Source organism: Nematolebias whitei, chromosome 14 (genome assembly GCF_014905685.2).
Source record: "Nematolebias whitei isolate Nwh7 chromosome 14, NemWhi1, whole genome shotgun sequence".
In the NCBI taxonomy this organism is placed as follows: domain Eukaryota; kingdom Metazoa; phylum Chordata; class Actinopteri; order Cyprinodontiformes; family Rivulidae; genus Nematolebias; species Nematolebias whitei.
This window is the reverse complement of record NC_056511.1, coordinates 13,031,228-13,048,692: the sequence shown is the minus strand read 5'-3', so window position 1 is coordinate 13,048,692 and position 17,465 is coordinate 13,031,228. Positions and strand designations below refer to the sequence as shown.

The following is a 17,465-nucleotide window of genomic DNA, read 5'->3' as shown; positions in this document are numbered from 1 at the left end:
GTTTAGAGCCATATCACCTTTTCACAAATATAACTGTTTCTGTAATGTGATGAGATAACTTAGTTTAGTGATTTTTTTTTTTCTCTCACAACACAACTTTGCTGTGCATCAACATGGATAATCCCTTTGTAATAAATATGGAACACAAATATGTAAGGTGTGCAACTGTTTTAGTCCAAATGATCAGTACATCTGTTAGGGCAAAGGTTTAATGAACGCCCAGTGGTCATATACCGGTATATTCAGATGCCTCAGCACCACATACATACCAAAAACCATGCTTGGTTGATGATATGTTCTTTTAGGAGATAAGATGTATTTTTTTTGTTTTGTTTTGTTTTGTTTTGATTGTTTTCCTAAAGTAGACTAAAATATCAAATACATGTTTAAGGCATTGTGGTTTGTGGACACAAGAAAATCTGCCCTAAATGATCAAGCAGGCCTAACTTTTGTAATATCCAGCTCAAAATCAAGATCTCTTTATCAAAATAGTTAAACTCTTTCAAGGAAAATCAAACCAGCATTTCCACTCCAATATTATCAGCTAAACCAATCTGCTGGGTGGACAGAGACAAACAAAACTGGAAACGTGAGGTTCTGTAACAATACCAATGAGGAGAAATGGCCTCCAGTGTGGCCAATCCTTGTGACACACCTCGATCACTCCCATTACTGATTCAAACCTCAGCAGTTCCCAACCAGAGAGAAGGGTGGTCACAAACAAATTCCCCCCTAAAGCATTAATCTTTATCTCATTACATGCCATCACTTGACTGACAGGTTCACCAACAGCGTAAATGTATAAAAGTACTCTGTTCACTTTCAAAGGCATCCTTCTTTCAGCAAGTGCTACTGCTGCTGTTGCTGCTGCTACTGCTGCTTGGATCAAACATCACAAGGTACAATCTGACTGGTTTTCTTCATCAATACTGAAAGAAAAAAGTAAATCTAGACCTGATTATATTTATATTGTGTAATTATAGTAACAAGACTTATTTAGAAGCCTTGGTGTTAAAATTATGTTAATGTTAAAAAACGACAAAAGCTAAGTTAATTGTTTTCACTGTATTAGGACATTTAAAACTTTTAGTAACAATCCATTTAAACATGTTTAATAATTATTGATAATGCAGATTAGATTTTTTTTTTTTTTTTACTCAACCTTCTGTCTGAACTTTAAATTAACACTGATGTTTGCACAGATGTCATCAGGTCTGCTCTTCATGTTGTTCCTTTGTGGATTGGGGATCGGAGGAAATGTAAGTTTACAAAAAAGTCAGCTTTAAGTAAATAAAATAAACATAATATATAATATGGTTATAATATATACCAGAAAAAGGGAAAAAAATACATATTGGACCTTTTTTAAATGTAATAGAAAAACAAGTAAAAAAATAAAATAAAATAAAAATGCTTGAATGAAATTCTTTACATATATATTGTTGGTACTACTCACCTTTATTGCATGTGTGATCAACATTCATGCTCACAACACGCAGGTTGAAATTTGTTCCTGACTCTGTACTTATTTTACATCCACAGATACTTTGTGATGCAGGTGGGTTTTTTTATTTTTTATTTTTTTTATTATTTATTGTATGTTTTTCTTTTTGTTGTTCTGGTTAAGTTTTAAAAACAGTGCACCATACGTTCTAAGCAACAAGCTTTTTGGTTTAGGCTATCCATGAAACTACAAAATGTTTATTATGTTAAACAAAATTCCACAAATATGTTCTTTAAACCAAGTTTATTGCCATTGGGATTCAAATCAGTGGCGCTATAAATGTAGAACCATAGAAGAACCTATTAGCATTTTTTACTTATTCTTCAGTTTGCCTCATTTTTGGTTAGCTATGCCTCTCACAGTTCAGAAAAAAACAGGTAAAATATAAATCACAATGTGCAACTCCATAGGCAGTAGTTTGTTAGGACTTTTGGTAGCAACAATTTGTACAAGTGAGACACAATCAAATCCAGCCATGTTTGTCTCAGAAAAATTTCAGAGTAGAAACATAATTAACAGGACACACAAAGTTGGAATGTACTGTATATGTCCGAACTGGCATTTTAAGACTTTTAACAGATTTTTTTTTTCACAATCACAGTTTAAGTTTTGTAGTTTTTGGAGACTTTCCCACAGAATGTTCAATTTTTATGCTGCTTAAAACTTACAAAAATTTGTCAAAAGGAAATGTCTTGTACCTCCAACTGTACACTTCTACAGTTTATAAATCAAAATGTACACTTGTGGTTTGTATTTAAATTTAAGTTGAATAAAATTTGAACTTTGAATTTTCTCTCCCGTACATAAAGTGGAGCATTTATAATTATCCATATATCAGACCAAATGGACTGCAGATTTAAAAAAATGGTTGTATTACATGCAATAGTTACATTATTAAAAAAAAAAAAACTTATTTTGGTACTTTACTACTTTTCAATTGTATTTAATTTTAAAAAATCACTTTCTTCTGTTTTTGTAGCTATATGCCGTTTTTGTCCCAAATGCCCTTCTTCATGGACTTTATATCGGGGCCGCTGTTTCTTGTTCAAGAGTACTGAAATGACCTGGGGAGATGCTGAGGTACAACTAAACTGTTCATTACATTTGTGTGGCATATTGGTCTAGATTCACTGTTTGGGTCAGCTGTGGTTGAGTGGTTAGAGCAGCTGTCCTTCAGTGAGAGAGTTGAAGTTTAATTCTATCAGCATTCATGATTAGATAGAAAGGTGCTACATAAGTTCAGGCCATTTATTGTTTTTGAAGTTAAAGCTCTCCATCCTTACAGTTTTGAAATGAGAATGTTCCTCAAATGAGAAGCAGAACTACAGAAACCAAGAATGGGTGTTCCCTCAGTTATCATTTTTTACTAGATGTACCTCAATCACAAAATACATCTTCAATTGCTTAAAATGTTCTTGGTAATTATATAATGGTGCAAAACAGGGTGTTTCTTATGTTAGACCTAACTGCATATTACGTAGTGCTATCTTAGACCCCAGTGGATGATCTAAGGCAGTAATGTTTTCATGGGTCATGGATGTTCCTTGATGTGACATTTTTAGCTTGAATCAGTTGCCAACCTAAAAGTTCTAAAAACAGATGAAGACCAGTTTTAATCAGTGACTTCACATAAAGGTTATAACTGCCATGTTACTTGACTCTTGTACAACTAGCTCGTCACAATGATGAAGATGTGATGCTGTATTTATGCTGCCATCTTTCCACACAGGCATATTGCAATGACCAAGCTGGAGAGTTGGCTTCCTTTCATGATGAAGCTGAGTACTACTTCATCAGGAGACTCATTATGAGAGCTTCTGGAACCAACACAAAATCTTGGGTTGGAGGCACCAAGGGACAAGTGAGGATTTTGTGTAGAACTCTAACTAGTGGAAGAGTTTTCTGTAGATCTTTTAACAATCAGGATGAATTGAAACAACTAATGTTTGAAAACTTCCTTTCACAGGATGGTGATTGGACATGGACTGATGGATCTGATTTCTCCTACACTCATTGGGGCCAAGGAGAACCTAACAACATGGGTGGACATGAGAACTGCGTGGATATGAACTGGAATGGTACATGAGACAACTGCTCTGCAGACATATATTTCCAGTGTGAACAAAATAATTAGGTTAAATTTGTGGGTCCCATTAACTGAAATAATATATTACATCATTTTATCTGGTCGTTCTTTATGACACCTGTTTGTCTTTGTATTAAAGACAAAACCTGGTATTCTTCCATTGTTAAAAGTCTGTATTTTGTTTCCAATTATCCATTTCATTCAACCTTTATTTATACATGATTAACCTGTATAAATAAAGGTTCAGGTGAAAAAACTCAGGACAAGACAATTCAAATTTCTCTTATTTTGAATCTTTTTTTAATTGTTTACAGGAGAAGATTACGTCAATGATGAAGTCTGCAGCCAACAAAATGCTTTTGTGTGCGCTAAAGATGCAAATGGGCCTTTGGTGGGCTGACAACATGATGATGTCGCTTCCAGCAGGAGGTCAAGCCTCAAAGATGTCCCTTCTGGAGGACAACTGGTCAAATTTCATGTCTTGTTCAGATAATTTACCATGAATAAATGCAATTCCTCAAATGTTTCTGTCTTTGTTTGTCTGAGGCAAGGCAGCACGGTAGCACAACTGGTAGAGCTGCTGCCTCTCAGTGAGCGGGTTACCCCGGTTCAAATCCTGGTTCGGGGGCCTTTCTGGGTGGAGTTTGCATGTTCTCTCCATGCATGCATGGATTTTCTCCAGGTACTCCACTTTCCTCTCACAGACTGATTGGTAACTCTAAATTGTCCCTAGGTGTGAGTGAGGGAATGAATGGTTGTTTGTCTCATTTGTCTCTGTGTGGCCCTGTGATGGACTTGAGACCTGTCCAGGATGTACCCCGCCCCTCGCACAGTGATTGCTGGACATGGGCACCAGCGACCCCCGTGACTTAAAATGGAATAAGCGGGTAAAGATACTGGATGGATGGATGTCTGAGACAATATTAGTCAAACCATCATTTAAATTTAACAATTAACACGTGATTAAATTGCCAAACTTGTCAGTGTCAGGTTTGCACAGACCATCAAAATGGTTCATATTTCAGATGTATGCAGGACAACTTTAGGATAGTTTGTGCAATAACTAACATACATGTTTTACTTTTATTAAGTTAAAATGCAGGGTGATTATTTGAATACTGTATAAAATATCTGGCTAAAGCTGTCTTCATTATTATATATTAATATTATTTTAAGTATAGAGTATGTTGGGTCATCATTTAGACACACAACAACTTTCTGGTTAAAAACAATCCAATCTGTATCCAGCACTAGATCAAATATGGACCAAGCCATTCCTGAGTGGTTTTACCTCACATACATGTTAACCATCCCGATTTTGGTCAGACGGTCCCAGATTTTGCCACCTCCTGTCTCTTGTCCAGCAAAAGGAGAGGCATGACACCAAAATGTCCTGCACTTGACAAGAGCTGGATTTGCTTCCCTTTACATTCCATGTCTGTGTGGTGGGAGGGACACAGAGGGACAGTTTCATAGGCTTCCTGACACAGCTGGAGCAGTGGCGTGCACGTGAGTTCATGCCAAGTTTATGTGCATGCCAGTCCTCCAGCTCAAAATACTCCATAAAGGAAGTAATTTTTCTTCTTTGGTGTTTTACGGTGGATTACATCCACTCTGTTGCATTACTGCCAACTTAAGACTAGAGTTTTATTTGGGCCTACAAAATCCAACCCAGCCCGAGCCCATAAGCATTTTTTTCCGAGCCCGACTCAACCTGACTAATTTACTGTAATTAGAGGCCTGAACCCGAAAAAAAAAGACCATTTTTTAAATATTTTTTTTATTAAGCTTTTACTGCTTTTGTAAGCAAATCAGTTTAACATGATAGTTTTTAAAATGTATTTCAAACAAAGCAAGACATACAATTTCTTGTTTCACCAAATTGATATTAACATTCAAAATGAAAAACCTAAAAATCAACTGTAAAAATAGGCTATTATACACATGAACAAAACTATTTTTAGAGCAAAATTATTTGGAAAAAAATATTGAACACGACTATTTTAATAGAATGTGCCACATGGTTTGGCTTTTGTAGCTTCAGATGCTGCAACTTCCTTCACTGCAGATGAAAGCAGTGTGCGGACCTGAGCATGCACCTGACCTGACACACATCAGCAGGTTTCACTGTGCTGGCTTTGTAGAGTGAGTTCTCACATTTTTAGCTTTGTTTAATACTTTCCAGCTCCATTATGTCGCTTGTTGTGGGTCAATTGCAAATCCTCAGATGTGTGATAAGAGCAAAGTGTGGGCGGGGCCACGTGCAATTAGTTGTACAATGCACCAGCACTACTCTTTTCACAGTCTGATTAACTGCTGCACTCAATTTTCTTTCTTTCCTTATCCTTAACATATACATTTACTGCATTATCCTCTACAAGTAGATTAACACAATTTTATATTGTGCATTCTTATTTAATTATCTTTGTACTGCATGATTCATAAAACCGCATCAAAAGCCCGACACTAACCCGGCCCGCCCATCAAGCACATAATTTTGTCCCGACCCGGCCTGAATTTCAGGTTGGGTCTGGTCGAGCACGGGCTCAGGTCTAAAATCGCAACTCTACTTGAGACTGAACCCCATGCCTACATTTCTGTAAAGGAATTTTCACTGATGTGAAATGTAAATATGTAAATATGCATTGGATTACTCCTTGGCTTTCTCAAGGACCCGGATGTATGACACAAAAAAAATAATTTTGAAAATGAAATTGAATTATGGACTGTACTTTTCTATTTGATCAAGATATTCAAAGCTCTTTACAACACAATCTGTACCCTCATTTACCCAATCATACAGCACTCTACTGTATCTATACAAAGACTAAGCAGTGCTTTATCACATTCCTTCACCGATGGGACACACATCTGAGGCAATGAAGGGTCCAATGTACAGCCCAGGGACACTTCGGCATGTGACTGCTGGTGGAATTGAATCCCCAGCTCTTGCATTGGAGGACGACTGCTCTAACCACTCAGCTTGTATGTAACTGAAAGGATTATATATTATTATGATTATAGAACTGAAAATGTATGTAGTCCAACGAAATTTTCAATACAATAAAATACAATTTCAAATCAGCTACACATGACCATAGGTCAGGGTAGGAACATTGACTGACATGTAAAGAGTTTTGCCTTACAGCTCAGCTCCTTCTTCACCACCATGGACCAGCACAGAATCTACAATACTGCAGAAGGCACACCAATCTGGACATGAACCTACCACTCTATTCTTCCCTCACTTTCAAACAAAACTCAAAGGTACTTGAACTCCTCCACTTGAGGCAGAACATCACTACCTACCCAGATAAAGCCATCAACACTTTTCCAATTGAGGAACATGGCCTCAGGTTTGAAGATTCTGATCCTTGTCCCATTTGCTTCACACTCAGCTGTGAACTGCTCTAGAGATCACAACACAATGATGTGAACAGGACTGCATTGTGCATAAAGAAAAAATACAGAATTCAGAAACCATTAAACTGGACTTCCATTCATCCATCCATTATCTTTTTACCCACTTCTTCCATTTTGGGACACGGGGGTCGCCAGTGCCCATGTCCAGCAATCACTGTGTGAGGGGTGGGGTACGCCCTGGACAGGTCACAAGTCCATCACAGGGACACATAGAGACAAATGAGACAAACCACCATTCACTCTCTCACTCACACCTAGGGACAATTTAGAGTTACCAATCAGTCTAACATGCATGTTTTTGGTGTGTGGGAGGAAACTGGAGTACCCGGAGAAAACCCACGCATGCACGGAAAGAACATGCAAACTCCACCCAGAAAGGCCCCTGGACCGGGATTTGAACCAGGGACCTGTTCGCTTTTGGGCTGTGCTGCCCCAAACTGGACTTCCTTTTTTAAAATTATTATTATTTCTTATTAACAGCTATTTTTAATATTTAATTTGATTTATGTATTTATTCAGATGAAAACTTTTCTCTCCGGAATGTATTTTGCAATAATAAAAAAGTTAAATATTTGAACAGATGGTTAACTCGTAGTCAGTCTGAAGCTCAGTCAAGTTTAAGCTAAAAAACATACTAACAGTTGATTTTATATAAATGCTAATTTAATGGCACAAATGTTTCAATACTATCTATCTGGGGTTTTTTTTTGCATTTATTTTCTAATTAACAAGAATTTCTATGAAGTTTTGATTCATGAGAAAAAAAAAAAAACTTTTTTTTAAACTTTTTAAGAAATTCTTACTGTCATTGCTTTATGAATCATTATGTGCACAAACAGCTGGTATGACTAAAACAGCAAATGGATTGATTTTGAATTGCATTCCAAGATGAGCAAGTAACAGGTAGCTAAGCTCAAGCCAGTGCTGTCTAGACCCGACCTTGAGACACTAGTCCATGCATTCATCACAACCCGCCTGGACTATTGTAATTCACTGTATGCTGGGGTCAGCCAGGCCTCTATCTCACGGCTACAGCTCGTCCAGAATGCTGCAGCTCGGCTTTTAACCGGTGTACCGAGGTATGAGCACATCACACCAGTTCTGTCCTCCCTACACTGGCTTCCTGTGAGAACTACAATTGATTTCAAAATTCTCCTCCTGACCTATAAGTGCCTAAATGGCCTCGCACCCATCTACTTCTCTGAGCTACTGGAACCATGTGTTCCCTCTCGGGCTCTGAGATCATCCGATCAGCTGCTTTTGGTTGTTCCAAAAACACGACTGAAGCTCCGAGGAGATCGGGCGTTTTCAGTCACGGGTCCCAAACTGTGGAACAACCTACCCCCCAACATTAGGCATGCCACCTCCCTTCCTGTGTTCAAATCCCTGCTAAAAACATGTCTGTTCTCTCTGGCGTTTCATACTGTGTGAGTTGATTTAGTATATCTTGTTCCATGTCTTCATTTTAATGCTGTTGTTTTAATTTTTTAAGGTATATCTTACGGCTTTTTATTTCTTAGTGTTACCATTAGTGTTAAGCACTTTGATAACAGTCTATCTGTTTTAAACTGTGCTCTATAAATAAATGACTTGATTTGACTTGACTTGTTGTTAGTCAGAGTTTAATATCACATTTGATAAAAAAATAATAATAATAAATAAATAAAAACACAACAACAACAAAAACAGTTTATTATCATTTTTTTTACATTTAAACATGAATAGGTGTGGATAAAAAAATAAAAAAACAACAACAAAAACACTATTTTTAGAATCTAAGCCCTAATGAAGATTAAAATAAATAAATAAATAAATGTGTCCATGACATTTGGCTTCTCAGATGCTCCGAATATATTTTAAAACCATCCAACCATACATCTTAAAATGCTTAAATCTAGTCTCTATCTGCTCATCTAACCCCTGCTCATCCTCCCACCCACCCACCCACCCAACCAGCCAGCCACAGTGTAACTGGCCATCTGTTATTTTCTCTCTTTTTTCCAGATCTCTCCTGTTTTACATATTCCATTTGTTCCTTCTTTCTCAGAACCTCTTCTTGGCCTTCGTTTCTTTTTCAAAAACTCATCCATGCTACAAGCACATGGCTTCAGTGAGCCATACACTTTTTCCCATTGTTATTCAGGAAAAAAAGTCAACCTTGGCACAATATATTACGTAAGCAGCTCATTAGGATCTGGAACTCTGACTCTCTGACTGAACTCCATACTCACATGATTATCAGAATGGCTGTCGTAGTGAAAGATTGCTCAGAAAAACATCCATTTGACATGCAAGCTCAAAACACTCCATTTGGACACATTATGTAATTGTGACCCTAATCTCCTGGTGCTGCAAAAAATAGCACAAGTCATGGAGTAGGAAAGGCAAGCATGTTTATTTAAAGTTGTCTTAAGTGCTTCTGATTCGTTTTGATGCCACACTGACATCCATTATTCACGTTCCCAAGTCCTAAACTACTCTTTACTACCCATGGAATGAGGACAAGTCCCTCTGTTGCTTTTTTGTTAACTATTGTTTTTAGATTGGCAATTTCTTTAAAAAAATATCGGTAACACGTTACAATAAGGTACACAAAATGTGATTAACTACTAGGGTACAACTCAGAAATGAATCAGGAACAAATCAGGAGTTAATAGGTAGTTAACCAGTACTTACTGGGGAACGCACAGCCAAGCCTTATTAGGGGACTACTGGTTACTTACCTGGGAAACGAAGAGGGACTAATCAAGAACTATTGGGTAGCTAACAAGGAAACTAAATAGGAACGAATCAGGAGCTAATGGGTAATAAAATCAGTAATCACTAGGAAATAGGTTTTTAACAATTACAAGCTGTGACCTCACTGGTGCAGGGTTAATTCAGAACTCACATGGATAATTTATCCTCTGTTTCTGTGGTAACAAACCAGTAGTCCCCTAATAAGGCTTGGCTGTGTGTTCCCCAGTAAGTACTGGTTAACTAGCTTCTGATTTCTTCCTCTTTAGTTTCCTTGGTAACTACCTATTAGTTATTGATCGGTTCCTCTTCATTTACAAGGTAACTAACCACTAGTCCCCTAATAAGGCTTGGCTGTGTTTTCCCCCAGTAAGTACTGGTTAACTACCCATTATCTACTGATTTGTTCCCTAGGCATTCCCTAGTAGTTAAGCAAATTTTGTGTACCTTATTGTAAAGTGTAACCAATATATTTGGTTTAAGGACAATGAAAAAAACAAGTTATTATCAATGAGTGTTGTACTAGCTATAAGCATTATTTATGTAATTCTAAATTAGATTTAAATTGGAAAATGTTTAAAAATTACATGAACTAAAACATTGTGTGCTAAAAGTATTGTTGCCTACAATGCAGGCCAGTTCAAATTGATTTCACAAAGGCCGATCCTATTGCTGTGATGGACTTGTTTAGGCCAGATGCGCTCTGCCTCTTGCCCATTGACTGATGTAATCAGAGGGCCCCTAAACACTAAATGGAAAATATGCAGAAAACGATTAAGCAGTAAAGTGAAGAACCCAAATGCAGAAATGATCAAGAAGGAAAAAGAACATAAAAAAGCACATTTTTCTCAATTTATTAAATAAGAGAAAACTAAAAGCAGTGTCAGAGCAGGTGAAACCAACACAATGCATCTAAAACAAAAATAAATAAATAAATAACATTGGATTACACTTTATCAGGCCTAAGGATATGAAAAGATAATTGATCTGCAATGAACGATTGACATCTGGAAGATTACTTATTAAACACAACTAATTACAAATGAAGGTGATCAGTTGTGTTTAAAACAAAACCACTTCAGGTGTGAATCAAAGTGAAGCTAATTAAAATAAAAAGTAAGCTCTATAAAGCATTTATAAAAACTAAAATTAGACAAAGAGCTATTTCTTACAAAAAACAACATAATATTTCCAATGTGTTACACATGAGATAAAGTGCCACGTGTTAAAAACATGCCAAAACGCAAAACAAAAGAACAAAAAAGGGCAACATATGCCACATATTACACTGTTGTCATATAAATGATTGACAAAATATTGCAGCTATTACAAGGCTTTTAAACATAGCAAAATGTAAAGACCAAGCCAAATATTTCAGACATGTCAAAACACACACATAAACATCAATAAATGGGTTAAAACAAAACAAACACGCCAAAAAAAACAATAATGTATAAATGATGACTTGAACTCGTCTTGGAATCCGAATGTCTTATCTACTTGTTGGCATCTCTCACAAAAAATATCTTGCAAATGTTGTTGTCTTGCAATTAAAAAACTTTTATTTTGTTAAGTTCCCAGTCAACTCACCATAGTTACTATTTTGTGAAAAACAAAAACAAAAAAAAAAGTGATAGTATGGGGATAAAATTATATTCTAACATTGAATTATAGCTACTCTAGACTGATGGCACAATTTAAAGCGAGGGCAGTTCAAATAAATCATATGAAGATCATAAATCAAGTTTTATTCAATGAGAGATGGAGGAGCAACTTTATCAGAATCACAGAATTTGAAAATTACAAGTGTAAGCCATCAATCATCAACATTTCTGTCAAAAAGCTCTAAAGCTCTTCTGATAAAAATGAATCCAAATGCTTTCGGTGACCAAGACATATCTGCGAGGGTTGTGTCACAAGAGCAGGTTCTCTGAAAGTGAATCACACTTTCTTCAAACATACTTGAGGAAAATTAGTAGAAAATACACTAGTATTAATTTTTGTAGCATTTTTAACAGGTATAAGTTATAAAACAAATAAATTCTAGTACAACAGGGCACAAATAATTGGGGGAGTGGTGGCACAGTGGTTAGAGAAGGCAAGGCGAAGTGGTCGGTTTGACTTCCCGGACTGACAACATCAAAATGTGGGTGGGAAAGGTGATTCACCCACACCTGCCTCCACCCTTGTTTGTCCCACCTTGGGCCTTTGCGTAAGGCAGTTAACCCCCACCTGCTCCCCTGGGTGACTTAGATGGCAGCTCTCTGCTCAGAGTACATACAGGGCTAATTTAATAAAAATAAAAAAAAGAAGAAGAACGCAATACTTACCACATTTTTACATTAAATACATACATTTGAACATTGTGGTTTAGTCAGTGTTACCGCTTGTTTAATTTGTTTATTTTGTTTTGTGTCATGCATTCTTTCTACGTGCATATTAACAATTGTTCTAGTGAAACTTCCAAAAACAGGCTGCTGTTGCTTGAGTGAACATAGATACTTTATTCTGTTTAACAGCCGGAATGAGGTATAAGAGAACATGTTGAAAGTTAGCTAAGAAAACAGATGGACCAGCTGGTCTGTTCTGGTACGTTACCATGGTAATATGCATTTGACCTTATTTGTGTTTTTTTTTTTTTTTTTTTTTCAGCTGCCCCAACATCATCTCACAAGACCAGATATGTTCTATAAAAAACAAGAAAAGAAAAAAAAAAACAATGGCTGTGGATAAATCTGTAATCACACTAAAATACATTACAAAAACAGCAAAAACATAATTTAAGTTCATGCAGTTTGGCAAAAATACATGCAAATACATCAGAATAATGAGGCAACACCCACTGTGTTCAGTATCGGTGATGCTTTTTTTACTAAGTCGCATATGAAAACTATAAAAGGCCTCTTTTATTACTAGTTGGTACAAAAATAAAGTCAATCTACTTTTTTGATAGACACGAGGAAACCCTACAATAAATGCAAATTTGCAAACTCCTTTTATAAGTGTTAAGAGAATACATATGTATTTATTATTTTTTTTTAATGAATTGACTGATCGCTTTTGTAAAGTCTGCCTAATATTACCTTCAGGCAGCATTTGGAAACTGCTGATTCTAGGACCATTTACAGCTTTAACACTGTCCATGCTGCCACAATTTCCTGCGCTTGCCAGTGTTTCTCATGGCCGTTCATAATCATTAGGTTCTTTGTTTACACATTTTTTTTTGTCATTAAAGCTAATGATTTAGGTTGGCAATGTAAATGAAGTTAGGCTGCTTTAATGTTACTGGCTGTTACTGCTTCCACTTCTCCTACTGTAAATAGCTTATGCAACAATATGTCTAAGAAATGTCTATATTTGCCAATGCATTAGTTGAGTTGGGAAATCCAACCCACAAAGAAAAAGCATTTTCCCGATAAGATTGTTAAACATCGAGCCAAGAAACCCATTTGATGTGCTATGTGTTAATGCAAAATCACAGAACCTAATATACTATCTGCTATCTGATGCTGCAAATTGCTTACATTGATTTTTTTCATGCTAGCCTGGGCCAGGATACAGGATGTGGGTAAGTGAAAAATAGTTTTCTTTTCCAAGCTATATACAACTTTAAAAACTAACACAACTGTAACACACACACACACGCACGCACACACACACACACACACACACACACACACACAAAAACAAACAAAAAACACCAATTATGTACAAATGTAAAAAAATATGCAAGCCATGCTGGTATTTTATACTTGGCTCTATACAAGATGTTTGCTAGGTTAATCTTTTCTGATTAAATGGTCAAGTGCATCCATAAAACTTTATATTCAGAGTATAATCTACAGAGGAGCTCATGCCATGCAGCATAATAGCACTGATTTTTGCTCCAAGTGCAGGTTGACTTCTCCCTGCACTCAGTATGTGTTTAGTAGTTCTATCAAACATGTTGTCTAACTCTGTCACTCCCCCTGCTACATGATACATTTCTTTCCTTGATACACTGTGGCAGGAGTGACACACTGACACACTGATTGAACACACATATTTGTGGGCAGCAGCAAGGTTGAATAATGTGTAAATGTACATGTAAACAAAACATTACTGACTGCTCAATGTATTTGTAAATAATAATAAAAAAAAACATCTAAAGACTAATCAATCAATATGATATTGACAGTATGTATATTTATTTATTTTTCTTTATTTAAGAAGTTTATTTTTTTGCTTTAAATTATATTCAAAGAGAAAATGACATTACAAGCAAATTCAGTTCAATTCAATTCAAAAATACTTTATTAATCCTAAAGGGATTGTTGCAACTCGTTATTGTGGTTTCATTAAGATATGTTATAGATGCTGATGGATGTATCCAAGGTGGATAAGAAGAAATTGCCCACAGATGCCGTTCGGTCCATCCACCCAGACTCGGCTGGCAACTCGGTTCCCCCGGGCTGCAGGACCGCCCAAATGCGGGGCTGAACTCCCTGCAGAGTGATTGCCACTCCTTCCAGCAGTCTGATGAGCTCCTCGTCGCTGCGGACAGCTGGCTGCAGGTATCAGGATATGATCCCAGTCCTCCTAATGTCATGAGCCGTGTTTCCTGCCAGTTCCAGGGTCTCTATGGTCAGGCACTTGAGCACAGCCGGCAGGGAGACGGGAATGCATCCACAGCACCTCTTTTTCAACTCATTTGAGATTTAGGGCTGTAGTTGAGATATTATTTGAGCTCTTGAAATGTTAATCAGCAGCTCCCGGTTGTAAAAAAACAAACAAACAAACAAACATTGTTGCCATGGTTACACATCATAACAGATGTCCAAAACTAAAAAGGTTTCAGTAAAAATCCTCCAAGCTTCACAGCCTCCAATACCAGAGGAAATAATCATCTAAAAAAAAAAAAGTGCTTTACATCCAGAAAAAGTCATTAAAGTTTCCAAAAGCAAAATCTCAGAATGAATGTAACAGAGCTACTCCAACATGCAGCCACCCCAAGGGGCGCAATTCTAGAATCTCCTCCTGATGCATGCTCAATAATCCAGGTAGAAAAATCTAAAACAGTTAAAACTGGTCCTCTGGACATTCAAAAAACAAAACAAAGCAAAACAACAAAAAAAAAATATAGAAACGTTTCATCTTTCATCCAAAAGACTTCCTCAGTCTGAGGCGCTGTATTCAGCTCAGTCTTATAAATAGCACCTTCTCAGAGTGGATCAACCAGTTTGCTGCTGACAACCAAAATCAGCTGCTCACATGATCAAGAATAACCATCAGCCTAATGATGGATCATTAGCACCCTGATGGCTGATTACTATTCACAGAGGGCTGAGTGATACTAGCAATAACATAATTGTAAGAGGGGGACAGTTGAACATGGATGTCTCCATCTCTGTTTAATGATGAACAATTTATTTTTACAAAGCTGGCTTCCTTTACTCCTCTCTCAAACCATTGTTCCTCTCTATCCAGGATGTGAACATCTTCATCCCTGAAAGAGTGACCACTGGCCTGAAGATGAGTGTAGACCGCAGAGTTCTTGCCTGATGATGTTGATCTTCTGTGCTGGGCCATCCTTTTGGCTTGTGGCTGTTTAGTTTCCCCAATAAAAGACTGATCACAGCCCTCCTGACACTGAACAGCATACACAATATTACTCTGTTTATGCCGGGGGACTGGATCTTTGGGATGAACCAGTCTTTGCCGTACTGTATTTTGGGGTTTAAAAGACACTGGGACGTTGTGTTTAGAAAATAACGTCTCAGTTATAAACGTCTCAGTTTCTCTGATACTCCCCCAACATACGTAATGGCACTGGTCTCGGTCTGGGTTCCTCCTTTTCACCTGATGGCTGACTGGAGTCCTGTTTGGGTTTCTTCTCTGCTTTCAGGAAGGCCCAGTTAGGATATCCACATTGCTCTAGAGCCTGTATTGTGTGGGATTTCTCCTTCTGCCTGGCTCCCGAGTTAGTGGGGACGCTGTCTGCTCTGTGGTACAGAGTCCTGATGACTCCTAACTTGTGCTCCAAAGGGTGATGGGAGTCAAACTGCAAATACTGGTCTGTGTGGGTGGTTTGTGGTACACCTCATTTTGCAAATGTCCTCTATCAGAGATTGAGACCTCACAGTCCAAGAAAGCCAACTTGCCATTTTTTACATCTTCTCTTGTGAACTTGATGTATTTATCCACAGAGTTGATGTGGTCAGTAAAATGTTGGATTTCCTGAGATTTAATTTTAATCCAGTTGTCGTCAATATACCTGAACCAATGACTTGGCGGTGTCCCTGAAAAGGACGTCAAGGCTCTCTTTTCTACCTCCTCCATGTACAGGTTGGCAACAATAGGAGAAACTGGAGACCCCATAGCACACCCATGTTTCTGCCTATAATATTGCTCCCCATATGTGAAGTAGGTTGACTGCAGGCACAGTTTCAATAGTTGACACAGTTGTTCGGTGGAAAGTGTGGTCCTGCTGCTCAGAGTGGTGTCTGATTTTAATCTCAAACTGACCACCTCTACTGCATCATCAAGAGGAATGAGTGATGTGACATTAAAAGAGACCATTGTTTCATCAGTCTCCATGATGACATCCCTCACCTTATCCACAAAATCCATGGTGTTCTGTATGTGGTGTTCTGAGCTGCCAACTAAAGGGATGAGTACAGATGCCAGCTATTTGGAAACATTGTAAGTGACATAGTTAATCATGCTAACAATTGGTCTTAAAGGTACATCTTGTTTGTGGATTTTAGGTAGACCATACAGACTGGGTGTGGCCTCCCCTGGGTACAGTCTGTGGTACAGAATATGGTCAATAGCTTTGTCCTGTTCCAAATTGTTCAGGCAATTTATCAACTTATTCTTGTAACTACTTCCTGGATCTCTTTTCAGAGGTTCATAAGTGGTTAAGTCACTAAGGAGTGTCATAACTTTCTCATGCTAGTCTTTCTGGTTCAAAATCACAATTCTAGAATGTGCATAAATGTGTCTACATGTTAAGTTTAGAGTTTAATTTTATTATTTAATTAATTTCTATTGTCTATTGTTATAGGTTAGAGAAGGTGAGCCTGTGATCGGAAGGTTGACGGTTCAACTCCCCAAACTGACAACATCAAAATATGGGTGGGAAAGATGAAGCACCCACACCTGCCTCCACCCGCATTTGCCCCACATTGGGCCCTTGAGCAAGGCCCTTAACCCCCATCATCTGCTCCCCTGGGTGCCCGAGATAGCAGCTCTCTGCCCCACACAGAGGGTTGTGGTAGCTCGATGGTCTGTCGTGCTGTCAAGAAAGGCATTTGGTCTAAAAATTATGGCCAAGTCTTCATGTGAGTTAGTTCACTGTGATGACCCCTCAGGAGAAAAAAAAATAAATTAAAAAATCAGTTGTTTTGTCAGTTTGAAGGTCACTAAAGTTGTTATAAATTGTGACACTTTTTTTTTTGCTTTTTAAAAGTGCAATATAAAATACCATAAATCACCTTAAAGCAAAATAGATGCACACTTCATTCCAAATCCAGGAGAAACAAAATAGCTGCTTTACTTGCAGATGTTTTACTTATATAATAATTCCAAAATAACTGGTTTGTATCTATTTCTTAGTATTTTTTAATCTATCTATCTATCTATCTATCTATCTATCTATCTATCTATCTATCTATCTATCTATCTATCTATCTATCTATCTATCTATCTATCTATCTATCTATCTATCTATCTATC

The 17,465-nt window shown here is 37.4% G+C and overlaps 1 protein-coding gene across 1 annotated transcript; it reads left to right on the top strand.

Moving 5' to 3' along the window:
- The first annotated feature begins 2,484 nt into the window (after positions 1-2,484).
- On the top strand, positions 2,485-4,011 carry LOC119420481 (galactose-specific lectin nattectin). The gene is made up of 4 exons (XM_037687880.1): positions 2,485-2,584; positions 3,234-3,365; positions 3,471-3,582; positions 3,905-4,011. Exons 1-4 carry the CDS (start codon positions 2,564-2,566, stop codon positions 3,988-3,990), a joined length of 351 nt encoding a protein of 116 aa, XP_037543808.1. The 5' UTR covers positions 2,485-2,563; the 3' UTR covers positions 3,991-4,011.
- Positions 4,012-17,465: the final 13,454 nt, after the last annotated feature.